Here is a 24,705-nt window from a genome sequence, read left to right as displayed (position 1 = left end):
GGCGCCGTGGCACTAATCGCGTTTCATCCAAGGCTACCCCTGCGGATGTTTGACGAGACCCGCGACGGTAGAGCTCGGCGTCTTTGCGCAGGGCTGCTTTTTGCTATATAATCGACCGCCGGCCGTTTGAGGGGCCTTTGCTTGTCCACCGCGTGTGGTGGCCTGGAGGGTGTGGTGTTTCGAGGGTGACGTTAGCAGGTTTTGGCAGGTTTTGGCAGGATCCTGAGGCAGGTTGAGGCCAATGTAGCTAGGATGGCATCTGTTGACAGACGCAGGCCGATACTGGACGTTATGAAACTTCATAGAGCCCGACAATAAACTCTGTCTGGACCTCAGATTTGGTGGAGTTGTCTGCACATCAGACGCGTCCCCCGGTCCGCTTGCTGCAGGGTTTATCGCCGACTTCACACTACCATCGATGGTAATCTGACAGGGAGCAGAATTCAACATTAATTACACTCACACTGACAGAATGCTCCGCAAACTCTGTTCGATAGGCATCTCGCCGCTCGACAGGATCAAGGAGTACCCTGTGCATCTGCATCTGTCTCCTTTCAAATTCTTCAATCGCTTCGGTGGTAGTGCGTATGATCGACATTGTCTGTAAGGGCTAGTGTTGTCCTCAGCTCCGGATGTTAACGCCTGACAAATGGGCGAAGATTGATATCGACACGTTCCGTGCAACATCCCAAGATGGTGAGAGGGTATCACTTGGAGTTCCACGTTGGGCAGCCAGTCAGCACCAATGCAAGGTCACCAGCACGCGATGGTACTCCATTGCACCCTCTTCAACGCCCAGCGTTCGTTGTGGCACCGAGAAAGGACTCACCCAACGCTCCTACCGGCCTCTCCGGTGTCACAAACGTTGGCGCTGGTTTTTGTGGGAAACGTTCTTCCGCCAACACCAGTCTGTGCTCAATTTGTCGCGCATGTGCTCCATCACGCGGGGCTCCCCTTCTAGAAGCGGTTCATCGAGACGCGTGGGAATCACGCTTATTGTTCGCGGGTGTAAACAGCGCGTGCAAGAAACAAAGGTAATATACCAGCAGACGTGTTGCTTGGGACCATGGCGGTTAGGGTACCTGCGTTAAACAACAGGAAGCTAGAGAGATCCTGCGTCATCTGCCCCGCGCTCCAACGGCCGATATCACCCCACTTAAACACCTGGAATCGATCAGCGCACCGCATTCGCTACCGCAAAGCTCCTGCGGTCACATGCGGTTCTGCCATCCTGTTCCCTAGCACATTATTTCTCTGTCTCCAAGTGACCTCAGTTCACACCACCGCCCTCCATGCCGCCAGATTTGAACACACTGCCGCCCTCCCCACTGCAATCGCCCTCAGCTTCAAACGGCACCTCACGTAATCAGTCACCCTCAGCATCACGCACTATGGCTGCCTCGCCGCACTCACTAGCTGCTACTGCAGCAATGAACGCAGGCATCCAGAACGAAGAGCAACGCCGACCTTCCTCCGGTAGCATGCGGAGAGACGTCGAACGAGCACGCCGTCGGTCCAGCATCCGCATGAACCTCAACCTCAATGATCCAGCTGTGCCTGCTCCTGGTGAGATGCAGCGCAGCCCATCGTCCCGTAGTAGGGGCCCATGGCCGCATAGCCCGCACCATGAGCGCACACCAAGTCTAGGCGAGCTGCATCAAGAGCTGGAGTATGAACAGGAGGGGCAGGTGGTACGCAAACAACATTCGACATCTTCTTATGACCCCATACTGATCACCATAGAACCGTCTCCTCAACATGATCCGCCAACAGCAAACTCAGATCGATACCTTAACAGCTGGTCAGCAACAGCCCTCCAACTTTGCGGTCGATGATAGCACGCCCACCTCTGAGCGCTCAATGTCATTTTCAAGATCTCAGTCACAGGCTGCGCATGTTCCGTCATCTACAATATCGCCCCTTCCTAGCGGCGCACAACCTCGCTCTCGATCACCTTTCAACATCAGTCGCCAGTCATCATTCGCAGACCGCTCAAGGGGCGGCAGCCACGCCGGTTCGCCAGCCCTACGCCCATTCCCAGGCGCACCCCATGACGTCCACGAGATGCTGCCTAGCCCAGCAACAGGGCGGGACGAGAGCGCTTTCTACCAGGCGGAGACCCAGAACTTGACACGAGAAAATCAGATGCTGAAGCTGAGGATTAGGGAGCTCGGTACGTCACGCTCGATGCACACCACGAGTAACACACTAACTTCTCGACAGAACGCCAGCTCGCAGAAATGAATCCTATTAGTCAAGTCACGCACTCTCCAGCGATCCACTCAGGCCTCACTCCTGCAGCCAGCCGCGACAGCGCTGAGCAAAGCACCGCGCCTGCACCAACCTCGAATCCGGTGGCATCAGTGGAATAGAACTTCTCGTTGCATTGTGTTACCGGCATGGCGTTTGATTAGGGGTATGCATTGCACGGCATTGAACAGACGTGTCGACGACGGAATGACCAGCATGGGACGGAGTTTGGGATAGCATTATCGACTACAATGAGATCATACACCTATGCGAGATGCTTCTTGCCCATCTTGACATGATGGAGGCTATTCATCGAGTGCTCATTAAGACAGATGCAGGTTGTGACGTCTGGAGCTTATTCGTGCTCTTTGCTCACCGAGCTACAATGCTATGGCCTCGCGTTACTGCTCAGCTACTGATTGATATTCTCCAGGTTCGATATGTGCATATCTGAGCATCTATCATGTCAAGTTTCAGAACCTAACTAGTGACAGTTGAGATTTGACAGTTTTTGGCGTAAAGAGATGTGACGGCGAAATGTCACGAAACCTTCCCACACATCGACCACACACCGACCACGGAAATCGCGCTTCGCCCAGATGAGCTATTCGAGAACTTAGACATGAAATGTCGAACTCTCCATACATTGAGTGTGGCTGATCGGTCTTGCCGGAAGTTCTCTGCAAGCCAAGAACATCTATAAAGGACAACGTGGTGGGAAGAAATGGGAACAGGTGTGAAAAATCATGCAGTATGATACGTTCACGAAAGCTCTGCACCAGTCAAACAGCTCATGATCCTCATCCACCGTCCGTCCCGTAACACCAAACACCAGCTAACCCATGCAAATGACAATGCCCAAAACCGCAAAACCCTACACTACATCTCGAACAACTTCACTTACTCATCTTCAGCTTCTTCTACCGTCGCTCTCGGCGGGCGCTGTGTCACATCACCCGTCGGCGCAGGTGCGGCCTCTGAGCCCGTCGGTTGAGGCGCGGCATCAGCAGCTACGGGTTCTTGCTGGTTTGGCTGTTCGTCCTCGACAATCTCCTCGACGTGTCCATGCTGGTGCTGGTGCTCGAGAGGTGTGAAGCCCTTCTTGCCCTTGGATGGTTTGCCCTCGCCGTTTGCCTTTGCAGCGAGCTTGGCAGCCTTCCTTTCCTTCTTTGCGATCTTCTTGTTCTTGATATCCTCGGGTGTCTGTCGCAAGTCAGTCTGTGTTCAGATATGCATTAACACAAGTTGGAGGTCGAGCATACCTCTTGCCATGCCCACACAGGCCTGAACGAATCGAAGAAGCCCACATCCTCAAACAGATTGGGGTAGAGCCATAGACCAGGTGGTGCAGCGAACATTGTGATGATGAACAGAATCAACCGCACAATCGCCATAGCGAAGAACAGTCCAATCAGGCCTAGCATGCCCATACTCAGGTACCACACGCCCTGCCTGAGGAACAGCGGCCACAGCGGGAACAGCACGACCGCAATGACAAGCACAAGCGCACCGGCGGCGTACAGCTTCTGCTTCCACTGCGAGCCCTCGTACAGCCAGATGTAGTAGTTATCGTCGTTCGCTTCCTGGTGCTGTTCGATACGGACAGTCCAGAGACCCTTGACACGCTTCGGTTTGGCGTGATTGTGGCCCTCATGGGCGGTGGCAGGATCGACTTTTGAAACGCGGAGGGCAAGGAGGGAGAGAGGGAGCAGCTTGAACGTGTTCTCGGCGGAGGCGCGGTCGTGAACTTCGGGGAGGAGGGGGTTCTTTGTGCGCGCTTTCTGGTAGGCAGGTGAGGAGAGGGCGCGGATTGCTCGCATGACTGTAACCTTCGTCAATAGAAGTACTTCTAGGAAATATGTCTGCGCTTACCTCTGAACATATCCTTGCGCTTCTCATCGTGGATGACTGTCCTAGGCTTCAGGTCTTGCGACTTCAGGAAATTGGCTACAGCGATCGCCTCTGGCTTTGGCGGTCCAGGCTGGATTGGCTGTTGTTGCTGCTGCTGCTGCTGCTGCTGAGCTCGCTGTTGCGCCTGCATTTGCGCCTGGTGCTGTGCCATTGCCTGTGCTTTGAGTCTCTGAACATATTCTTGCACCGAGATTCCGTGCTTCTCTGCTTCGGCGGCGAGCTGGCGCTGCATCATCTGGATCTGCTCGGGCGTGGGCTGCTGGCCGGGTTGAGGCATGCCTGGCGGCGGCCCTTGGAACTGCCCTTGGGGAGGGCCCTGAGGCGGTCCTTGAGGTGGTGGTCCTTCAGCCTCAGACATCTTGAATTAGGTGAATCGTTGCCTGTGCGGTGTGAAGTCGAAGTCTGTATGCGCGACTATGGCACGGTCCAAAGGAATGTGGGAGTTTGGGTGACGGGCTCGTGTGGTGTTGTTCACCACCGTTAGAGCCACATTTCATTGACAGTTGCAGGGATTCAGGTCGGAGGACGTCATGCCGCTCCGGGTGACATAAGCGAACTTTTCTAATCAAAATCTTCGCAGCTTCACGATCGTTTCACTCGCACACAACTTCCTCTTCACGGATCTCGACAGCCTTCGACAACCGTCAGCGCTCGATCTTCGAAGCACGCAGCACTTTGTCCAGCCTCTTGCTGTGCAGCTGTTCTATCACGGAGCGCCGAGTTCAGGCTATTCGATACCTGTCATAAGCAGCCTTGATCCAGGTCCGCTGACTACAGTATCTGGCCAAAGTCATCACGATGCTTGCTTGTCCTCTCTCGTCTGTTGGGGTAGCGCCGTAACGATCTGCGGCGGTAGGCGCACATTGAGGCGGTACCTTGTACCGCATGGGCTTATGCAGTGTCACGGGCATGCAGCCTCGAGTAGCAAACATCAGCTTCTCGCTAACAGCAAGCGTTGCTTCCCGACCCTGGTCACTACCTCCGGTGTGCGTAGCTGGAGCCTCTCTTGGTAGTCTTTGATGTGATGTATCACTTCACCAACACTCTGGGACTTATCTCCATGTCTCTGACTGGACCATGATATATCCCTATTTTGGTGTGAAGAAGATTGAAGAACCCCTTACTCATCGCGGTAGTCTTGCCCCTGGTTTGGCTTCAGCGATCCATCATCTAGGGTCGACATACCACTTCCAAAATGACGCGTTTTGATGTCAGTGACCTGCCCAGCCAGTGACATGCCACTATCAGCCCTACGTTTCGGAGCTGTTTCGGTTCGTTGCCTCTGCTCATCATGTCCGACCGCATTCGTTGAATGACGTGCCAATCCTGAGCTCCACAATGTATTGCTGATTCGAGATTTGGTGAGCAGCGTCAAACTGGAGTCCGGCGGCTGTCAAGATAAAAGTAAGCAGACGCGGTGCTGGCCTAAGCAGCCGTGTGCGCCGCAATCTAAAGTAAACACAATGGCTCAGCCAACGCCCCGCAGCAATAGAAAAGGCATCAGCCGGGGCCGGGATGCAATTCTTTTGGTGCTGTTCGTGGCAGCGGACTCCACAGAAACTGGCAAAGACGGGTCGTCTGGTGGATAAGGGTGCATGCATGTGGGATTACCACCCGCAGACGATGGCGCAGCCGGCCTGATTGGTGACGATCTTAGAGACGTTGGAGAACGGGGATGGCTGCACGCCGCCGTCTCTCTGCTGCGGTGGACAGGATCCACAGCGCAGTAGTTTCGATTAATTTGTCTGGGAGCGTGCAGGAAGGGCATTCAAGTGCACAGGAACTGCACGCAGCACGCCGGCGCGCTGCATCGTCGAAGAACCTGCTCGCCCGTGCCGCCTCCATCACATTACGGGCGCCCCAGACAGGCTTGATGCAGGCAAGGATTGTCCAAGCCACCACTCGAACGACTTGCTTGTGTGCAGGAGTGGATAGGCCAACGCCTGCTTGGGATCCGCTGCATTGAACCTCGTCATCTCGCCGCCAATCCCGCCGTCAAAAGGGACGCCCGCCCGCGCAGTTCCAGGTTCACACACTCCTGTGCTCCTGGTGGTTCTCAAGCTGCCGTGCAAGAGAGCATCGCAGCGCCGCTTTCCAGCGTGAGCCAGAGCGGACAACCGCCTGCGCCGCCTGCGCCGCCCACACGCATAGCCCGAGTTCTGTGCTACTCTACGTGTCGAACGGCCCCCGAAGCGCAAGGCAGCGGCCCTTGTGCACCGCGAGAGCGCTCTGCCCTACACGCGGCGCCAGTGCATGGGAGCGCTGGTGGTTCAAGCCGGACGCGCATTCCGATATCGACGACCCGCGCCCAACACCGCGCCTTGCCCTTGCATTGCATAGACGGCGCTCCCTCGCCGCAGCTCGCTTCACCCAACGCTGCGCTGACGCCTGCTGGCCCCGCCACGATTCGACCTAATATACGCAACATACTTACACACTGTGCAGCCGCGCCTCACGCCCAGCCATTTCTGCCTTTACGACCATCTGCAGCAACGCGCCGAACTAGTGACCACTTCTTCACCACGCCTGCCGGGGTCTCTGCTGGTCTACTCTGCCAGCACGGGGACACCCGGACGAGACGCCCGTTGACTACGACTAGCAAGACATGTCAACTGTAGCAGGCGGGCGACGATTCCGCGAAGGCATAGGCACCAGCCAGTCTTGGTGAAGCTGTGCAGTGGGTCGTCATCCCTCACTAATACACTCCTCGAGCAGCACGCAGTACCCTTCACACCTCACCCTCCAGTCCCCACGCCCGCCTCCACAATGACTATGGTCCGGCAATACCCCCCACAACCGCAGCCGCCGCTTCTCTCTCCGCTGGGCCCCTACAGCAACAACAACAACAACAACAACAACAACAACATCAACAACATCAACAACAACCCGCCCGCTCCTACCCACCCCTCCCTCCTCCGCCATAACAGCACCCCAGATGGCGTCAGCCTCCACCAGCGCCCGACGCAATACGCCCATCCCCTCTCGAGACACAACTCGTATACCTCGCAGACGTCCGAGTCTGGCCGCACGAAACCTCCAGAGCACATGCTCCGCCGTAAGACGCCGAATGGAATCCTCGCAGCCGCCTACGATGGAACTTCAGTAGAGGACAATGGAGCACCGCACGCCACGAAACACATACTGCTACCTGTCACGGCTGAGTCCAGCATACCTTATGGCATCAAGCAGGACCTTGCCCTGCGATCACCCAGTATCAATGGCCCCTACGGACACTTCAAGCAGGAGAGGTCTGCAGACTGGAGCCCAAGTCTTTATTTTGAAACAGGCTCCGGGCGGACAAGTCAGCATATCCCTCAAATCGACTCTATGCTTAACCAGATCCCACCACTACATCAAACACAAATGCCCTTCCAGATGTACGGCCAACAGTTCGGTGGAGTCATGGGTCCTGGCATTCAAAGCCCGTTTGCACCAACTGTGTCGAATGACCAAGGGCCGTTTGGACCATACTGGCCTGATGGTGCTTATGTTCCATATCAGCCTGCCGCCATGCGAGACCCTCGTTACTTACATCATCCTGCTCACAGCTGGAGTCACCCCCAACACCACCCATACATGGCACGTGGCTACAACAACGCGCTTCCTGGTGGTTCTGGCTTCGCTCCACAGTCCTACCAACTCAACCAACCCATGTACCAAAGTCCAGGCGCCCTAGGTCATGAGTATCCAGCCTTTGCGCAAGGCCCAGGTTTGAACTTCCAGACACCAAATTTACCACCTCACGTTCTTCAAGCGCGTCAAGACTACTTTACCTCTGGCCAATCGACAACTGTACCTGGCCAGTCCCCTGTTTCGACTCCACTTGCTGAGTATGGACCCCAATCGCCGAACGGACAATCCAGAGAGAAGGTCTTCGCTTGGGCTCACACAGTCTATGTTGATCTCCTCAAGTTCTTGCAGTCGACGAGGAAGGCACACATGCAACAGAGTCACGGACGCCAATCACACAGGCCACACATATATCCAAAGCCACCTCGACAACCAGGAGCAAATCCCGGAAATGACTCGAGCAGCAGCAGTTCAAAATCATCTCAGCGACGCCTGTCGTCCCCATCCGTCAGTTCACAGTCACCTTTCCAGCCTCCGTCAGAAAAAGCCTCGAAACGCCCTGCGCACTACAGATCAGCATCGTCCTACTCCTCGACTGGACTGGACTCCAGCAGCCAACGACATCCTTGGCAGCATGCAACACAGCAACACCCCATGCTACCCCAAGTTCCTGGTATGGATCCTGTGCGCACCCTACGTCGGACTTCTGGGTCAGTCTCAAGCGTACACCAAGGGCTGCGCTCGGACATGCCTCCAAGCATGACAGCTGCGTCGGCGCTGGAAGCGATTACGAAGCATTGCGAGGAGAACAAGTGGAAGTGGATAGACGGCATGTTGCTCGGTGGCTGTCTTGCATATGCTTTGGGGGATTATCAGAAGGCCCAGAATTGGTATAAGCATATCCTCACCCTGGACGCTGATCACGTGGAGGCCATCTCCAATCTCGCAGCGACAGTTCTTGCGCTCCAGCAAAAGCAGGATGCGGAACGGTATTGGAGACGAGCCGTTAAGCTGCGTCCCAGCTATTTCGAGGCTGTTGAACATCTCATCGGCCTATTGTGCAGCGACCAGCGAGGACGAGAAGCTGTCCAAGTCATCGAGGAAGTTGAGCGTTCGTTGCGTTTCGCCAGGAGAACTGACGCTCTAAGGAGCCTCGAGCTCGAGAGCGAGCGTCCACGCTCCGGCGTTAGTGAATCACCAGGCTTGTCAGAAACTTCAGACAGGCCGTTGTTCGAGTTCGAAGGCGAAGACGAATCGATATTCAAGGACCTAGACGAGCTCCCCGGCTCTGATCAGCCTGGCTTTGGCTCCAGTGGATACGCGATACCCGGTTGTGATAACGGGCGTATTCTTGCCTTAGTGCATGCCAAGGGTAATATGCTATATGCCCTTGGTAACAACACCGAAGCAGCGAAAGCTTTCGAGAACGCCGTCTTGATCGGAGCTGGCAGTCAGGCTAATGGCATTAGTGGGCTGATCAAACGCATCCTTTCTGTTGTTGGTTACGAGGCTTCAGAGCGGTCACCTGGTGGCCGCCGAGTAGCTCCATCCTCGGACCCGGTGCTCCTTCCACCAGATTCGGCGACTAGGACTGCGCCCTTGTGTTTCCCTCCACATGGGCAATTGCCAGGTCTCGCGCATGTTGCAAGTGACGGTCTCGCACGCAAAGCAGCCATCTCGACAACAAGCAACTCTTTGTTGTCTCTGGCGAAGATCTTCCAAGATGGTATGGCAACCAACTCGCCAAGAGCTGCAACCTACCAGAGTAACTATGGAGTGCGCGAGATTCTGGCTCTATACTACCTGTCTTTGTCGCTGCAGCCAAGTCCCTCCACTGCAAACAACGTGGGTATTCTGCTTGCCAGTGTTCAGCAATCTGCGCCTTCGAAGCCCATACCTGTTTCGAATCCGACACCGTACCCGCAGATTCCAGGACTGGTTCCAGGTAGTGGCGTCGCGCTTGCTTTGGCATACTATTACTACGGCCTGCAACTGGACAAACGACACGCGCATCTCTACACCAACCTCGGTAGTCTACTCAAGGACATCGGACAATTGGATGTCGCTATCTCCATGTACGAGCAAGCAGTTCATTGCGACCAAAACTTCGACATTGCGCTAGCCAACCTCGCAAACGCTGTAAAAGATAAGGGACGCATCAGTGACGCAATCGTGTACTACAAGAGAGCTGTAAAGTCCAGCCCCGACTTTGCCGAAGCAGTTTGCGGGCTTGCGAACGCACTCAACTCTGTGTGTGGCTGGAATGGCAGAGGAGGCATTGCCGAGGGTCAGGGCGCACGAGACCGTTGGCATGTTGACGAGAATGGCATGCTTTTGGATGCAAGAATTCTAGGTGCCTCCAGCTCTGGTTGGATCCACAAGGTTGTCAAGCTAGTGGAGAAGCAGCTGGCAGATGGTGAAGGCTGGGGTCGGGGGACCATGGACGAGCGCTTCGTCAAAGACATGTGTCGGCCCCTTGCTCTCACGAATAACACTGCAGAGGATATCAAGGAGAAACAGGAGAGCTTGATGAGTATTGTGACTGGTTGGAGAGGAAACAAGTGGGAAGGCGCACGCATCGTACGCTTGGTTGAGCGCGCCATCAGACGCCTGACTTGGCAATGGTACCAGGACCGCTACGTGACCGGGAAGGAACACTCGCCGGAGAGCTACAGCAGACCGCATTTGCCTGTTGCTTTGACAGTACCTGCGGCGCCTACAGTTCTACCGTTCCACACCTTCACGTGTCCCATGTCTGCTGAGCAGATTCGACTGATTTCGCAGCGTAATGGGTTGCGTATCTCATGCTCGACCTTGAGGGCTCCTTGGCTCCCAGCAACGGTCTTCCAGCCGCCACCTCCACCGAAGCCATATCTCAAAGTTGGGTATGTCTCGTCAGACTTTAACAATCATCCACTAGCCCATCTTATGCAGTCTGTTTTCGGGTTGCACGACACAAGTAAAGTCAAGGCGTTCTGCTATGCGACAACAGCAAGTGACGGCTCCGAGCACCGCAAGCAAATCGAGAAAGAGTCACCTGTCTTCCACGATGCCAACAACTGGTCAGCAGAGCGACTAGTCAACCAGATCATTAAAGACGGCATACACATCCTGATCAACCTCAATGGCTACACGAGGGGAGCGCGCAATGAGGTCTTCGCTGCTCGCGCTGCTCCGATCCAAATGTCATTCATGGGCTTCGCCGGGACACTGGGCGCGGAATGGTGCGACTATCTTCTCGCGGACGACACGTCTGTGCCTCCAGACACTCTTCGCCAGTGGCGCCGCAACATCGACATGGAAGATGCTCTAGTAGACGAGAACAGCGGAGGTTCGGACAAGGACTGGATCTACGGAGAGAACATTGTTTTCTGTCGAGACACTTTCTTCTGCTGCGATCACCGGCAGAGCGCACCTGATTCGCAAGGCAGGCAGCCCAATTGGGAAGAAGAGCAGGAACGACGATGGGCTATGCGCAAGGAGATCTTCCCACAGCTACGGGATGATGCAATCATTCTTGGCAATTTCAATCAGCTGTATAAGGTATGTCCAAGCGCCTCCAATGTTGTACAAAACTCATTCAGATACAGATCGAGCCGACTACATTCCGCACTTGGCTACGCATTCTGCAACGTCTTCCTAAAGCCATCCTATGGCTCCTTCGGTTCCCCGATTTGGGCGAGACCAATCTTAAGCAAACGGCGCTCATGTGGGCTGGCCCTGAGGTTGCCAACCGAGTCATCTTCACCGACGTCGCGCAAAAGCATCAGCACATCTCTCGTGCCAGGGTCTGCGATCTTTTCCTAGATACGCCAGAATGCAACGCCCATACAACAGCCGCCGATGTGCTCTGGTCTGGCACGCCGCTGCTCACACTGCCCCGCTACAAGTACAAGATGTGCTCTCGCATGGCAGCATCGATCCTCAAGGGCGCACTGCCTAAGTCCCCAGAGGGCGCACAGGCTGCAATTGAACTTATCGCGGCCGATGACGAAGATTACGAAGAAAAGGCCGTCCGCCTCGGTACCGACTGTATCTACCAAGGCCATCGCGCCACAGGACGCCTGAGCGAGCTCCGCAAGCTGCTCTACGAATCACGATGGACGAGCGCTCTTTACGATACCAAACGGTGGGTCAGAGACCTCGAAGAAGCATACCAAATCGCCTGGAAGAAATGGGAAAAGGGAGAAGGAGGAGACATTTGGCTGAAAGACTCGACACCCTCAAGAGTGCAAGAGATGGCATAAGCAATGAGGTATACTGGATTGGGAAGACGACTTGTACTGTTCTGGATACTACTTTCGCGACACACTTCTGGATTTAGCGAGCACACATACACACACTGCACCACAGTTGTTGAGTTGAGCCCACACGGGCTCTGATACCCCTTTAGTTCAGATCTACGCATTCGTTGGTGTAGCACCACACCTTATGGAGTTGTAATGAGAGCATGTTGGAGTCAGGATGTTGAACAGTCGCTATCGCGAGAGTAAATGCATTGTAGGCATTGGGTTGAGGTAGAAAGGAGCCAACTGCAGTATTATATGGCGCCAGAAGGCTGTCAGCTCTGCGATCTTGTTCTTGAATTAACCCCTCTTGATGCCGGTGGCTTCAAAGATACACGTATCCGAGATTTCCTCGTCTGAGCCTCACGACTACAACAATACGATGATGCCCTCGAAACCAATTTCAAACACTGACTCTGGTCAAGTTGCTACGCCGAAGGAGAGGTGAACCTCCAAGCTACGAGTGATTGGGTCAGCCGAGCTGAGCGGTGCTGCCAGCAATCTTGGTTAAAGCCACCAAACCGACAACACAACACCCATTCCACCCTACCCGACCACCGCCTCTGATAAAATCATCAAGCCGCCCCATCGAGGCATCATATACCACCACGCCCACCACCGTTATAACCAAAGACGGCACCTTCGTGAAAGAACACAAAAATAGTCTCAAGTCATGGCTTCATGACAGGAAGGGCGCAGTGGACTGGAGCGTGTTCAGGAGTCCGGATTGGGAGTACACTCTGCATAAGGTCAAGGGCAAGAAGGTGCTTGCTCGCTAGCTATCCGCACTGTCGGGCGTGGTGAGGTGCGCCTGATTCATTGATATATGTCTCGTTCTTTTGTCTGTTTCGATACCCGGTTTGAACGTTTGGGCGTTGTGTGGGCGTTTGGCTGGCAGGTTGTTGAATCCTCGTCTGGGTTCATTTGAAGACATTGTACTGTTCTGTTAGCCTATTGCTTTTGATAGAGCGCTGTAATCAACACAAATTTGGTCGTTACCACATTAAGTTGTAAAGTGTGTAATTGAGGGCAACCCTATTCTAATCTATCGCTTCTTCAGCGAACCCAAACGCCTCCAATGCATGGCTTGTAATGCTTCAATCCAATTCCGCATATCTTGACATAATCGTACAATATTTTACAATCCTTCATCCATATTCACAAGTGGATGTTGCTCGAAGTATCTTAACAACGTCTGGTACAGTACCAGCATTGTTCCACTTTGCACACTTGTCCAAACAAATCTTGGTCCTACGCCTCTGAACCATCCAGCGATTCCTTCTGTCTTGTATATGATCTTCAGACCGGTAAAAACAGATGATGTATCGAGTGTTGCGGCGCCGTGTGCTTTGAGGGTCGTAGAGGGTGACGAGGTCGAGATAGGTCGGTTTTGGGATACATGTGTGGTTGCGGGTCTTGAAATAGTCGTGTGTTTTGAGGACGATGCGGGTGTGATTGCTGGTTTCACCGGGTATTTCGATACCTCTGGAAGCTCGGGTTGCTGGGTCTGAATGCGTGTCTTGACCACATCGAGGGGTGTTGTGATCACGCCTGCAGCTCCTCCCGCACTGGCTGCCGTCGCAATTTCCAACAATAAACCAATGTTGTTCGACGCCATATAATTCTTCGCAAGATCTCTTTCTTTTTCGTAGAACGTGAACTGCAATGCAGAGAAAGGCAGATCTCGCCATAAAGTAGCCTTGTAGCCATGGAACAGTGCGCTGAAGCCTTCTGTCCTAACTATCATGCGAGCGGCGTCGGTGGTGGAGCGGTAGTTATAGCCTGAGTTGAAGTAGGGGTTGTTGTATCGACCCTGCAATTGCAGGCGCGTTTTCAGGACTTCAGAGGGTACGTATGCGGGTGCAGCGGCAAGATCACCGAGGAGACCTGTATCTCGTCAATTCACAATATCTGCAATGACTCCGAACGTGACCTACCGGCTGTGAAGTAAGCCACTGACGGCGCAATGCCATTGTCGATCATGAATCGTTTGCTATACTCGTACGTTCCAAAGAAACACACTGTTCCACCAAACGACCCCAGAAAGGCAGGCTTCACACCGCCGTAAAGTCCTTTCCTGAATCCCTCCTGTCGCCATATTGTGTAGTACGTGCTGCCCATGGATGTGTACTTCGGTGGCATGTGTGGATCGCCTTGTTGCCGTGTCTTGACTGTATCCAAGGAATGCATGAGCATATCGCCGGTTGTGCCTCCTATTCCTCCAGCCAGCATTGCCTGCACAACTGTCAATCAGCGTCTTTCCAATCCCTGATTCTAGGCTTCCTCACATGGAGATATGGTGGTCGACCCTCATCATCCTCTATTTCCTCGGCTATAACCTTTGCCGTGTCTGCCGCAGACGATGCGACGCTATCCATTGCAACAGCAACATCTCTTCTCTCCGCCTCGACCAGATCGTGTGTGGATTCTCCGTTGGTAAAAAAGTTAGCCACTCGGCCAAGTACCATTAGCGTTGAGCCGCGACAGGGGCGCCGTGTTTATGCAAGATAGATAAGGAAAGTGTGAAGGAGAAAGAGAAGGAGCGGAAGAAAACGTAGGATGCGCAGATGGACGGTGCAAGGAGTGATGTTACTGTTGTTGCAACAGTGTGATGCCTGGACGAAATCTTTTGCCAAGACCACGGCGCGGAGAGGCCGCTCCTAGCCGGCCCCTACTCATTCACTATCAGCCCAGGGAACGCCCTAAGATAACGAACCTTGAACGTCTTGAACGACCTGCTATAGAAGTAGTCGTCAGATACAGAATTCTGCTCGGAATTTGCATACATCGTCCCCCAATATAGGGCAATGGTAGTGTTGATAGATGGAATCTACACAAGGTTTAGCGCCAATGACATCACGTGTTCCAGCCACTCTTGTTTACATTCGCGTCGAGTACCTTCCCCACATCATCACACATCCCAGAATTCCCACCACAACGCGCTTCGGTCGCTTCAATATTAGTATTTTCTTGATCGCCTCACTTACGCGACTGCATCTGTATTAGTCGCGATGTCTCATTCTTGGTTGCAGAAGAAGCGCAAAGGCGAGCTGATTGAGCTCGCGCAGACAGCGAAGCTTCCCGAGTACGTCCAAGGTGTGTTGTATGTTGTGACAGATCACTAATGCGCATTGTAGTGCTGATAGCTACTTGAAGGATGATCTTGTGCTGCTGATTGAAGACCATCTCAACAACAACGAGATTACATATGCCAAGCATCCAGATTTCAGAGATTACTATGGCCGTAGCGGATCCCCCGTTAAGCGCGAGCGTTCGTCACCAGAGCCATTGTCTATAGCGAAGACGACGCGTCGTAGGACTCTCGTGAAGGAGCCGTCGTGAGTATCGATGTGCCTGCGACGCGTGACGCTCTAGACTAACAACACTGTAGTGAAGAAGCAACACCAGAGAAGAGAGCACCCATTACAACACGTACACCACGCGCTGTCGCCCAGTCTGCTGCACAGTCCGCCTCCAAAAACGTTCAGTCTGCGTCTCAGAGCCTTTCGCAGACCGCTCAGGACTTGACCCAGAGCCTGTCACAACAAACCCCACGAGCCATACCAAGACGTGTCTCCCAGATTGTCAACGAAGTCGACATCCCGGCCTCACCGTCCCAACTTGCAGAAGTCGCCGACCAGTCGTTCCAGGCTGCGAAGACCAAGGTCTCTAAGTTGTGGGAGAAGACACGAGTCGACGAGATCAAGGAGCTAATCCGTGAGAATGTCAGCTCGGTCGCTGCTATCCAGACACTCATCCTGCTCATCGAGGCTGCCGGGCTTCAGTTCAATACTCTCCAGACAACACCTACTATTGCCATCGATACGGCGAACAGCCACTACCTGCACATTCCCGACTTCTGGACACTTTTGACAAGCGAGTGGTGGGCTCCAGCTACACTGTGGTCCTTAACAAGTTGGGTGCTGCCATTCATCTTTTCTTACTTCTTCAACTTGACGCTTCGATCGAACACCAACCACAAGTCTTCGTACCGCCAGTACCCCGCAGACCCGCTTGTGTTCAACATTGTCAAGGCTATCTTGGCGTATAGCGCGTATCGTCTGCCTGTTGTCGATGCGACTCTGGTAGGCGAAGCTGGGCTTGCCAAAGCTGTTGATATGAGCTGGGGCCCCTTCTCAGAGCAGAGTGTTGGTGTTGTACGCAACAATGTTCCTGGTGGTTACCACGGACTGCAGATTGGAGCTGTGGTCGGCATTTTGGTCAGCTTGTACGATGCCGCGCTCAAGAAGTGATTGCTTAGTGTACAGTTGATCCACGGCCGAGAACGAAATGGAAATGAGCTCAGTCGATTTCAGATTGCGGCGTTCGGGTTTGACTGCATCCACCAGGCTGTGGAGGGTAGCAGGCAGTGTCTTGGCGAAGACGGCGCTTATGGATAATGGCACACTGTTGTCTGATCATTGATATTATCGTCGAGTTCTCTGTTCTTCCTGAATGCAATTGCTTTTTCCACCGTCACCGTATTAGCGTCGCAAGACTAACTAGCTGATCCCACAGTATTCTGTTGTAGCAGCACGACATGAAGGATGTGCATCAGCAGGATCATGGAATCGGCATGCGTGCAAGGTCGGGACAGATTCCAACCAAGCGTATGTCGAAGCACGAACTTGTCGGTTCCTTAAGCATGAGCCTGCATGTGTAGACACTTATACGTGTTCCTTATCGAATGGAAGCAAGCCGGAGGATGTTGTGCAGGCTTGCAGCGGTTGAGCGAAAGGTACCCACCACGTGCCGTGCAACGTGGGTAGAGTGAACGGCGAGTCGTAGGGGAAGTAGCATCGAGTGTTGTGGCTTAGCTTCATTCGTATATCCTCCAGCAGGCCCCTGTAATTGATGCCCGGCACGTCTGCACTTGGAGTTCGTCGAGAGAAAGGAAATTCTAGTGGACCGTACAGTCGGGTGTAAAGATATGTGAGGAGGCAAATATTTCACAGCCTCGCTAGTACGATAAGATGCAGTGCATCAAAGAATCTGTACAGGCACGAGAGACTTCTTGCTGATGACTGCAGAATGCTTCACAGCTCCGGTGGAACTTCAAGCATCTGGGTATATTGTCTCAGCTCCTGAAATGTACGAGGCTGAACGATTTTTTGCAATTCGAGCTCTCGAGCTATATTAGGTCGGAGCAATGTCTGGTTCTGTTATCATAATCTCATGTCTCTGCCAGCAGCTCGTAACGAGGCAACAATATAACTCAACGGCATTGAGCGTTCTCGTAGCCAAGACCTGGCGGTGTACCTTGAGTTGTGCATATGAGATACTTAATACTTTGATGTGCAGAATTGCGCAACTGCAGGATGCCGTGCGCCCTGCTCCATGCTCCGGTGGCCGGAACCATACCCTGCATGCGGGTGGACCTCGATAATCAATGAGGGGCTGCCCGGGCATAAGGATGAAGGACCTGGAATAACGGCGGTGATTGAGAGTCGCATTGTAATGGATTTGTAGGGATCGTGAGAGAGTGCTCATGGTGTTGAAGGTTGAAGGTCGATTGAAGGTCGATTGAAGGTCGAGCGAAGTGGGGCTGGTGGCATAGCGTGACACGTTCAGCCTCATGTTGACGACTCTATGACGACGTCACCCTTCTTTCAACTGCACATTGAGCAGTGAGCACACGAGCACAACAATGTTCCACGTATCTCAAAGCAAACACATTCCAGCATACATACCACAAAATGCGCCTTAACCCAAAAGGTGATCGAGACAGCTTCCCGAAACGTGCTCAGCTCCCTATTGTTGCAGGCACGCCAGAAGGCTCAGCATGGTTCTGGGGAGGTTCTGATGAACTTGGCCGTTTGAACCTCTTGACTCCTGAGCGCGTACAGAAAGCGACACGAGAAAATGTCAAGACAGGCTGTGTTGTTTCGCTCAACCTACCTTTGAGCGAACCTTCGCCTCCATTCTTTGGGCGAAGACCCATTGAACATAAGATCAAGTCGATCGGCAAAGGCGCTTTTGACGACGAGACCACGATCAACACACAGTCGAGTAGCCAATGGGACGGGTTCCGGCACTTCGCTGATCCTAAGTCAGGGTGCTTCTACAACGGCATTGTATCTGAGGAGATTGAAGGAGACGAGGGTCTGGACGAAGGTGGACCAGAAAGGTCAAGAAGACTTGGTATCGATGCCTGGGCGAGACACGGAATAGTAGGACGGGGTGTGTTACTTGACGTATACAGCTGGGCGCAAAAGGAAAGCCCCTACGATCCGTTCACCGAGCATTTCATTACTGCAGAAGACCTGAAAGCCTGTGCTGAATCACAAGGTGTCACGTTCCAGACAGGAGACATTATCCTGATACGAACAGGTTGGCTCGAGAAGTATACCACTCTCACGACGGAGGAAAAGGAGGACCGCAGTAAATGGGATGTTATGAAGCATCAGTATGCTGGATTGGAAGCTTCGGAAGACATGAAAGATTTCTTGCACGACTCATACTTCGCGGCCGCTGCGACCGACAACGCCAATCTAGAAGCTTGGCCGCCTAAAAGCTTTAAAGCGAGCTTACATGCTGCGCTGCTTCCGCTTTGGGGCATGCCAATCGGAGAATTATGGGATCTTGAGGCCCTTAGTCGAAAGTGTCGGCAGGAGAAAAGGTGGACCTTTCTGCTGACGAGTTCGCCCGCAAACGTACCCGGTGGAGTGGGGAGTCCGCCAAATGCGTTGGCAATATTTTAGTAATGGTTGCATGCTTCCGTACTCTTTCAGGGGGTTGATGTATTTGAAGGTTCACCATTTCTCTTTTGTCCCGAGTTTCTGACGTTTCTCTGACGTTTTTGAGGTTCTTGTAAAGGATGGATGGATCAAGTTACAATGAAACCCCTTGCATTTGTCCACAACTAGATTACAAGCACTGATTCGTTGCCGAGGGAGACAACCATGAGCAGTCGACCGTACTACTTTATTTCTCAACAACACCCAAGAGTCGTCATTTCTGCCGCCCTACACCATTACATACCACACCGGTTACTTCCATGGCATCTTTTTGCAATATTTGCAGTACAGTATTGCGCAGAAATTGCACTATTTTTCGAAGTTGTAGAACTTCTGTTTGCAGCCACAGCACTCCCACGCTTTTGGAGGTGGTGAAGACTAGTTGCAGTGGCCCTCAGGATAGGCCATGGACTTGGATTTCTGGCGTTGGTTGTTCGATGTTTTCGCAGTCGCTTAGCCATGCGGCATGCGCACAAAGGGATGGAGTTCATCTTGAAGATTGCCAGCGGATTCGCTTCGTCACTGAACAATGTGCACTGCCCCTCAGGTGCGCATCGCATTCGCGACCCATATTGTAAAGATGGGGTGGCACTATACTGGATCTCATGTATGAGTGTATTCTTGTGTGTATGTACAAGTGTGCGATCTGAGCTCTAGTCATGCCTGCAGACCAGTCATGTGATGTGGTCCTAGGCTTACACATATCACCAGCGATGGGCGAACTCAACCACAACGCTTGCATGCTTTTTCGATGAACTTTCTTGACAATCGTCATACCATATTCGAATCATTTTTTACAGCAAAAAATGCGCCCAGCTCAACAGCAAGATCAGCATACGGTCCACTCGATTATAGTATGGTGCTCGAGTCAATGGCAGACTCTCCATTGAAAAGTGCTTCCAGCTGCGGCTGCTATTCACGAGTACGACCAAAACGTGGTATAGTCGTGCTTCAATTAAATGAATGGTTTGATGGTTCGTCGCGACCTTTGTAGTAGGACTTGATGGAAGCACATTAGAAGCTGCCTAGGCGGCACCATCGTACTTCACGCTGACGACTTCTTTATTAAATATGCAGGAACAGACCAGGCTGCAGATTTACTCAGCTCTCGACGACCCATGGAGAATGTCATATACTGGGTTCAGGAGCGCAGGGTCTGCCCAAAGGGATCACAAGCGGAACGATTGAGCCGGTGGAAGCTCCGGTCCAATAGCTGAAGTGGACCCTTTATTGACCACAATGTTGCGTGGGTACGCAACAACTCTGGCAAGACTCCGCTTTTGCTCGGCTGAGTGTGCCGATCTCAAGGTGTGATCATAAGACCTGAACAATCGATTGCGAAAAATAAAATGAAGCGGTTGTTACGCAGTGCATATACTCAGCCGCTCTATGTTTGGTTTATCCTCGTCTGGCCACAAGTTACCACAAGATCGCTGTTTGAGCGTACGGCCCCACTGTGATCCACCAATGATTTCTAGTAGTGGAGGGAACGAGAACTTTAGCAGGTACGTGTTGCTGTTGTCGACCTGAGCGATCTCAATACCCTCGCCAATTCTACCTACAGTCCTTAGTGTGCGTTCACTGGAGGACTCTAGCGTCAGAAGATGACAGCCATCAAGAGAGTCGCAGTTGAGCTCTTTGTACATATGGCCCTCAGAATCCTTGCAGGCCGTTGGGAGGCAAAAAATCAGCTCGATTCCCGAGCGCCCGGCGAATTGGACTGGACCCTGACAGAACGGACATCTTGTGACATGACCAGTGTCTTTGGGTGAATAACCCAGCATGGGGATGTCCACGAAAAAGGCGGAAACGTCTAGGCGAGGTTCCGTATCAACGAACGAATCCCGTCCCAAAGCTCGTACAAGGATTGCCACGGTGCATAGGCACACCGAGTCCTCGCAGATATTCATAACCTGCCACATGACTTCCGATGTCGGCGACTGGTAGTTGACCTCGAGTGCCTCAGCCTCGCGAGATAGCGATAGGAGCGAGTAGATCATGTCTCGTCTGACTGTGCAGCACTTATCCTCGAAGTAGTGTAAAAGGTTGACAAGGCCCCAGTTATTCATCCAGCTGTCACTTATTAGGATCCTCCCTGTCGCGTCGTCTTTTCGACTGAAATAGTCTTTCTGCACAAGCATAAGCCGTGCAAAGTATTCGAAGTGACTTTTAGAATAGACCTGGACACAGCAACGAGTAGCGTTAACTAGTGACGGGTAGTCGAGTATCGCATTACCAGCGACAACATATATGGCTTTCGCCAACAAGATCTCCTGTGTGACCCAAGCTCGCCTCCAATATTCGTGATCCGCGAGAGCGACATAGAACGGAAAGGTCTCTTCTTCTTGTAGGTGTTTCGTTGGGATCGAGGCCGTGGAGGGCCCTGAGAACAAAGACACGTAATCCTGTTTAAGTCCCTTTTGATGTTCGCGCTGGTAGAAGTTCTTGCAGGCGACCCATTGTGTCTGCTTTTCTCCCAATCCCAGCTGATGCAGTGGTCGCTCCAGCTCAGGCTCACAACCCAGCCATGTTATCAGCATCTTTGCTTTCGCGAATATATTGCCCATTCGCTGCACCTGATGATCTCTCTCCGCCGCATTAGCTTGATTGATGCAGATGGCGTCTATCCAGAGGAAGCAATAACCAAGTTGTGTCCTAGCAACATACAGGAAGGCCTCAAGGTTCCTGCGCACCATCAGAAGCTTCCTACTGATCAGTATAGCACGTTCGTTCCCAGAGCTGCCCCAGGTATAGGATAAGCAAATGTATGGCGTTGATTTGCTGCTGAAGTCTCGAATGTGAGGTTGCAGTGTTTCCGCGATACCAGTCGCACCATCTGCCGCTCCTGGAGATAACACTGCATGATGTATACTGCATTCAACTAGCCCATCAGTGCTGAGGTCAGGCAATACTTTGACTAGGCGAAGCGAATCTTTCTTTTGATCCAGTGGAGCGTGACGGAAATGAGACGTGCCATAGGCGTGGTTCCAAGAGCTCTCATTCCTCATTCTCGCAACTTAGGCGTGATGATGATGCCTCAGACTGATATGAAATGGGCGAAAGAGCAAGTTGATACGCAACATCCTCGTTGTGATGCGTGCTGGAGCAGAAAGAGCGGACGCGCACAACAGCGGGCAAAATTCGGCCCATGGCACGTGCTCACACCAGCCGAGGAAGTGTTGCCGAATCCGTCCTTTACCACACAACTCAACGTTTCGGCGAGCAATGTTGAGGGTGCCTTCCAATCATAGCAACCGCCCTCTTCGACGTCGCAGTCCGTGTCTTTGTCCGGAATTGCTGTAGGACGAAACATGGATCTCTGCAACGTTCACGTGTTCGAAGACGTAAGCTTACATTGCAGCGGGTTGGTCTCCACTGTGGTCGAGCATACACTTAGCTTACACATTTGAAGCCTGGTCTTGGGTATGTCTCCATGTGAAAGGTCCCCATTAGGACTGGTCAGCTTTTTGCAACAGCTCAAGTGCTTACTTTTCGAGTGTGAGACTAAGTACCAGTGGTCTTATATGCATGATCACTGTCAAACCATCCTGGACCATCAGTCGTCCAGCTCAACTACTTACAAGGAACGAGTCCAAAGAATGGAGACAGTTCTACACCAATTGAAAGAACAAAGATAAGACCCTCGATAAGCATGAGTAACAAAGCAGCTTTTCTCGAGACCGAAAAGGGTTCCATTGTTGTTCGCGATGCTGAGATCGCACAACCTGGTGAGGGCGAGGTGCTCGTCAAGGTGCGTCTCAGAACTGCCGATGGAACCTATGAGTGAGAGCAGAACCACTTACCTGAGAAGGTACAAGCGTGCGCCATTCAGCCTGCAGATACAAAGGTAGCCAAGCAAGTTCTCATGACCCTCGAGTATCCGTCCGTTCTCGGCAGCCCAGTCGCAGGAACCATCGAAGCTTTAGGTTCCGGTGTCACCAAGGTCGCAGTTGGACAGCGAGTTGTGTGTGGAACCAAGATTTTCACGCACAAAAAGGCGAGATATGGTGGCCTTCAGCGTTTCACAGTGGTTGATGAGTCGGAGGTAGTAAAAGTAAGCATTCCATCTATGTATGGTAGGTCCATTTACTAAGATGTTCGAAACAAGATCGGGGATGTGGGGTTCACAAAAGCGGTCACACTGGGGTCTTACACGCCTCCTGCTGCCCTGTTCGGCAAGTCAGCGCTGAACATGCACTGGCCAACGGTCCCAGCCTCAGCACTTCCAGCAAGCGAGCAAGGCAAGAAGATTCTCATCTGGGGTGGATCATCTGCCATGGGTTCACTTTCCATCTCGTATGCCAAGCAAGCAGGCTATACTGTGATTAGCACGAGTTCGCAACACAATCTCGACCTCCTCAAATCGCTCGGCGCCGACCACATTTTCGATCACAGCGACCCAGCAACTGTCAACGCCATCCGTGACCTCTTCCCCATCGATTATTGGTTGGACACGATTTCTTTGAATTCGACGGTATCAACCATTCTGAAGATTCTTGCGCCAGAGGGAGAGCCAGTAACAAAAGCCAACATCCTTTTGCTTCTGCCACCTGCCTGGCTCGGCATCGACTCTTTCCCAGACGGTGTTACGATGCAGTTCCATCGCTTCTCTACCCGTGCGCCCGAGAACGCTGAGTGGCATAAGCACTTTCTCGGAACGAACGGGTTCATGGAGCAAGGCATAAAGAGCGGCGTTATCAAAGGTGTCGCGCCAGAGGTATTGGGCGGTCTTGATAAGGTAGAAACAGGGTTAGACACCGTCTATAACGGCGTCAGTGGCAAGAAGATCGTCATTGAGCCGTGGGTGTGAAGAACCGGTTCAAGTGTTGATACGAGAAGTTCAGACACGTGTCAAGGTTACGATCGGACTGGAGATTAAAACACTCAAGAGTTGTGAGCCTACAGTAAGCCGGCTATCTAGTACCCATTATCTAGCTCAGGCTCGACCCGGCTATGCCCAATCTTGTTGCCTTCATACATCAATGCGAACTCCAATGCTGTTCCAATCACCATCATCTCGATGGCAAAATCTATCCGCTTGTATAATTTGCCGTCAGTACCTTTGAACGTTTTCAAGTCGAAAGTGTCGATATGGTTCTTGGACTTGACCTCAGAATCTTGTCAAACGTTACTTGTTTGCCGGCTTGGTGATCTCTTATCATCACAGGTGAAGATATTGGCCGCCAAGGATAAGCATTGCGAACTTGCTCAGCCGAGACGTTGATGTTACACAGTAGTCGTACTGGCTTGGCCTCGTCGATACTGTCATCCCTGGACAGCGTCAGCTATGTGTCGCATGTATTGTGGGAGATACTAACTCTCTTCAAGTACCACTGAAGCTGAGGCGAGCCAAGGCCGACCTTCCTTGGTTTCAACCAAACCACAGACACTAACACCGCCGCTCAATCCGGATCGTCGCTCGACGACGCGAAGAACAATGTCGGACGCGGAGGTTCCCTTCTTCGTACTTTCACCCAATGACTGTGCCTCCGATCACACTTGCAAGTCGCTCACGGCGATTGACCACCTGCGCGTTTTCGTAGCGCAAGCCACAAGTCCAGCTCCGACACGAGAGTATTCGAGGCTATCGAAAGTCGGAGGTCTGGAGAAGTCGAGACAGGCTTTCTACCCCACCGCCACCTCTGACTTTGACTTCGTGTTCTTCCCCGAGTCTGCCCCCGATTGGGCTCTGGGGCTGGAGATCTTTCGGTTGACTCGGAGGCGCTTATGAGAAACCAACACCATGAATTTGAAATCAACGAATTCTTTTCTCTCCAGAGACGACTTAGAGCAGATCCAGGATGCTGTCAGACAGCTGGTTTGTGAGGCTCAACAACTGCCGGTCTACGGCACCCTGAAGTGCGACCGGAGAAATGCATCAGCAGATCAGACGGGACAAGTCAGCCGAAGCTTCAACCCATCAGCGCGCACCAAGCTTTCGGGCGCATCTT

The 24,705-nt window shown here is 52.7% G+C and overlaps 10 protein-coding genes across 10 annotated transcripts; 6 read left to right on the top strand and 4 right to left on the bottom strand.

The window, feature by feature from the left end:
* Positions 1-33: 33 nt before the first annotated feature.
* On the bottom strand, positions 34-1,071 carry BU25DRAFT_447564 (uncharacterized protein; the record flags this gene model as incomplete). Its single annotated transcript, XM_033709546.1, has 2 exons — positions 464-1,071; positions 34-426 (listed from the first exon to the last, which is right to left on the bottom strand). The coding sequence occupies exons 1-2, from the start codon at positions 596-598 to the stop codon at positions 34-36; spliced, it is 528 nt and encodes a 175-aa protein (XP_033563275.1). The 5' UTR covers positions 599-1,071.
* On the top strand, positions 542-1,269 carry BU25DRAFT_26553 (uncharacterized protein). Its single transcript, XM_033701773.1, has one exon. The coding sequence runs from the start codon at positions 633-635 to the stop codon at positions 1,089-1,091; it is 459 nt and encodes a 152-aa protein (XP_033563274.1). The 5' UTR covers positions 542-632; the 3' UTR covers positions 1,092-1,269.
* A 161-nt stretch (positions 1,270-1,430) lies between these two features.
* Positions 1,431-2,372, top strand: BU25DRAFT_337846 (uncharacterized protein; the record flags this gene model as incomplete). The annotated part of the gene is made up of 3 exons (XM_033702691.1): positions 1,431-1,691; positions 1,744-2,173; positions 2,224-2,372. 3 exons carry the CDS (start codon positions 1,431-1,433, stop codon positions 2,370-2,372), a joined length of 840 nt encoding a protein of 279 aa, XP_033563273.1.
* A 651-nt stretch (positions 2,373-3,023) lies between these two features.
* BU25DRAFT_26482 (translocation protein) lies at positions 3,024-4,657 on the bottom strand. The gene is made up of 3 exons (XM_033701767.1): positions 4,123-4,657; positions 3,513-4,072; positions 3,024-3,453 (listed from the first exon to the last, which is right to left on the bottom strand). Exons 1-3 carry the CDS (start codon positions 4,517-4,519, stop codon positions 3,151-3,153), a joined length of 1,260 nt encoding a protein of 419 aa, XP_033563272.1. The 5' UTR covers positions 4,520-4,657; the 3' UTR covers positions 3,024-3,150.
* Positions 4,658-6,758: 2,101 nt separating this feature from the next.
* On the top strand, positions 6,759-12,385 carry BU25DRAFT_26535 (glycosyltransferase family 41 protein). Its single transcript, XM_033701770.1, has 2 exons — positions 6,759-11,274; positions 11,322-12,385. The coding sequence occupies exons 1-2, from the start codon at positions 6,928-6,930 to the stop codon at positions 11,976-11,978; spliced, it is 5,004 nt and encodes a 1,667-aa protein (XP_033563271.1). The 5' UTR covers positions 6,759-6,927; the 3' UTR covers positions 11,979-12,385.
* A 637-nt stretch (positions 12,386-13,022) lies between these two features.
* Positions 13,023-14,604, bottom strand: BU25DRAFT_390128 (mitochondrial carrier protein). The gene is made up of 3 exons (XM_033704555.1): positions 14,306-14,604; positions 13,955-14,252; positions 13,023-13,904 (listed from the first exon to the last, which is right to left on the bottom strand). Exons 1-3 carry the CDS (start codon positions 14,483-14,485, stop codon positions 13,156-13,158), a joined length of 1,227 nt encoding a protein of 408 aa, XP_033563270.1. The 5' UTR covers positions 14,486-14,604; the 3' UTR covers positions 13,023-13,155.
* A 424-nt stretch (positions 14,605-15,028) lies between these two features.
* Positions 15,029-16,270, top strand: BU25DRAFT_457326 (uncharacterized protein; the record flags this gene model as incomplete). Its single annotated transcript, XM_033710104.1, has 3 exons — positions 15,029-15,102; positions 15,155-15,355; positions 15,409-16,270. 3 exons carry the CDS (start codon positions 15,029-15,031, stop codon positions 16,268-16,270), a joined length of 1,137 nt encoding a protein of 378 aa, XP_033563269.1.
* A 1,350-nt stretch (positions 16,271-17,620) lies between these two features.
* On the top strand, positions 17,621-19,043 carry BU25DRAFT_409543 (uncharacterized protein). The gene has a single exon (XM_033706076.1). It carries the CDS (start codon positions 17,714-17,716, stop codon positions 18,716-18,718), a length of 1,005 nt encoding a protein of 334 aa, XP_033563268.1. The 5' UTR covers positions 17,621-17,713; the 3' UTR covers positions 18,719-19,043.
* Positions 19,044-21,273: 2,230 nt separating this feature from the next.
* Positions 21,274-21,852, bottom strand: BU25DRAFT_390118 (HET-domain-containing protein; the record flags this gene model as incomplete). Its single annotated transcript, XM_033704554.1, has 2 exons — positions 21,611-21,852; positions 21,274-21,535 (listed from the first exon to the last, which is right to left on the bottom strand). Coding segments are annotated over exons 1-2 (414 nt in total), but the record flags the coding sequence as incomplete, so codon positions are not given.
* Positions 21,853-22,068: 216 nt separating this feature from the next.
* Positions 22,069-23,669, top strand: BU25DRAFT_26415 (GroES-like protein). The gene is made up of 5 exons (XM_033701763.1): positions 22,069-22,118; positions 22,167-22,177; positions 22,252-22,505; positions 22,566-22,808; positions 22,863-23,669. The coding sequence occupies exons 3-5, from the start codon at positions 22,407-22,409 to the stop codon at positions 23,562-23,564; spliced, it is 1,044 nt and encodes a 347-aa protein (XP_033563266.1). The 5' UTR covers positions 22,069-22,118; positions 22,167-22,177; positions 22,252-22,406; the 3' UTR covers positions 23,565-23,669.
* Positions 23,670-24,705: the final 1,036 nt, after the last annotated feature.

The sequence above is a fragment of the Macroventuria anomochaeta genome (genome assembly GCF_010093625.1).
Source record: "Macroventuria anomochaeta strain CBS 525.71 unplaced genomic scaffold BU25scaffold_11, whole genome shotgun sequence".
Classification (NCBI taxonomy): domain Eukaryota; kingdom Fungi; phylum Ascomycota; class Dothideomycetes; order Pleosporales; family Didymellaceae; genus Macroventuria; species Macroventuria anomochaeta.
This window is presented reverse-complemented; position numbering and strand designations above follow the sequence as displayed.

What these genes read in the sequence shown, in the direction of transcription:
- BU25DRAFT_409543 (XM_033706076.1), top strand. Translation starts at nt 17,714, where the DNA reads ATGCGCCTTAACCCAAAAGGTGATCGAGACAGCTTCCCGAAACGTGCT.
- BU25DRAFT_26535 (XM_033701770.1), top strand. Translation starts at nt 6,928, where the DNA reads ATGACTATGGTCCGGCAATACCCCCCACAACCGCAGCCGCCGCTTCTC. An exon ending in ATTTCAATCAGCTGTATAAG is followed by an intron (nt 11,275 to 11,321) that starts GTATGTCCAAGC and finishes ATTCAGATACAG; the next exon opens with ATCGAGCCGACTACATTCCG.
- BU25DRAFT_26415 (XM_033701763.1), top strand. Translation starts at nt 22,407, where the DNA reads ATGAGTAACAAAGCAGCTTTTCTCGAGACCGAAAAGGGTTCCATTGTT. An exon ending in AGGGCGAGGTGCTCGTCAAG is followed by an intron (nt 22,506 to 22,565) that starts GTGCGTCTCAGA and finishes TTACCTGAGAAG; the next exon opens with GTACAAGCGTGCGCCATTCA. An exon ending in ATGAGTCGGAGGTAGTAAAA is followed by an intron (nt 22,809 to 22,862) that starts GTAAGCATTCCA and finishes GTTCGAAACAAG; the next exon opens with ATCGGGGATGTGGGGTTCAC.
- BU25DRAFT_26553 (XM_033701773.1), top strand. Translation starts at nt 633, where the DNA reads ATGTTAACGCCTGACAAATGGGCGAAGATTGATATCGACACGTTCCGT.
- BU25DRAFT_390128 (XM_033704555.1), bottom strand. Translation starts at nt 14,485, where the DNA reads ATGGTACTTGGCCGAGTGGCTAACTTTTTTACCAACGGAGAATCCACA. An exon ending in GTCGACCACCATATCTCCAT is followed by an intron (nt 14,253 to 14,305) that starts GTGAGGAAGCCT and finishes ACAGTTGTGCAG; the next exon opens with GCAATGCTGGCTGGAGGAAT. An exon ending in AGTGGCTTACTTCACAGCCG is followed by an intron (nt 13,905 to 13,954) that starts GTAGGTCACGTT and finishes GACGAGATACAG; the next exon opens with GTCTCCTCGGTGATCTTGCC.
- BU25DRAFT_26482 (XM_033701767.1), bottom strand. Translation starts at nt 4,519, where the DNA reads ATGTCTGAGGCTGAAGGACCACCACCTCAAGGACCGCCTCAGGGCCCT. An exon ending in GCGCAAGGATATGTTCAGAG is followed by an intron (nt 4,073 to 4,122) that starts GTAAGCGCAGAC and finishes CGAAGGTTACAG; the next exon opens with TCATGCGAGCAATCCGCGCC. An exon ending in CTGTGTGGGCATGGCAAGAG is followed by an intron (nt 3,454 to 3,512) that starts GTATGCTCGACC and finishes GACTTGCGACAG; the next exon opens with ACACCCGAGGATATCAAGAA.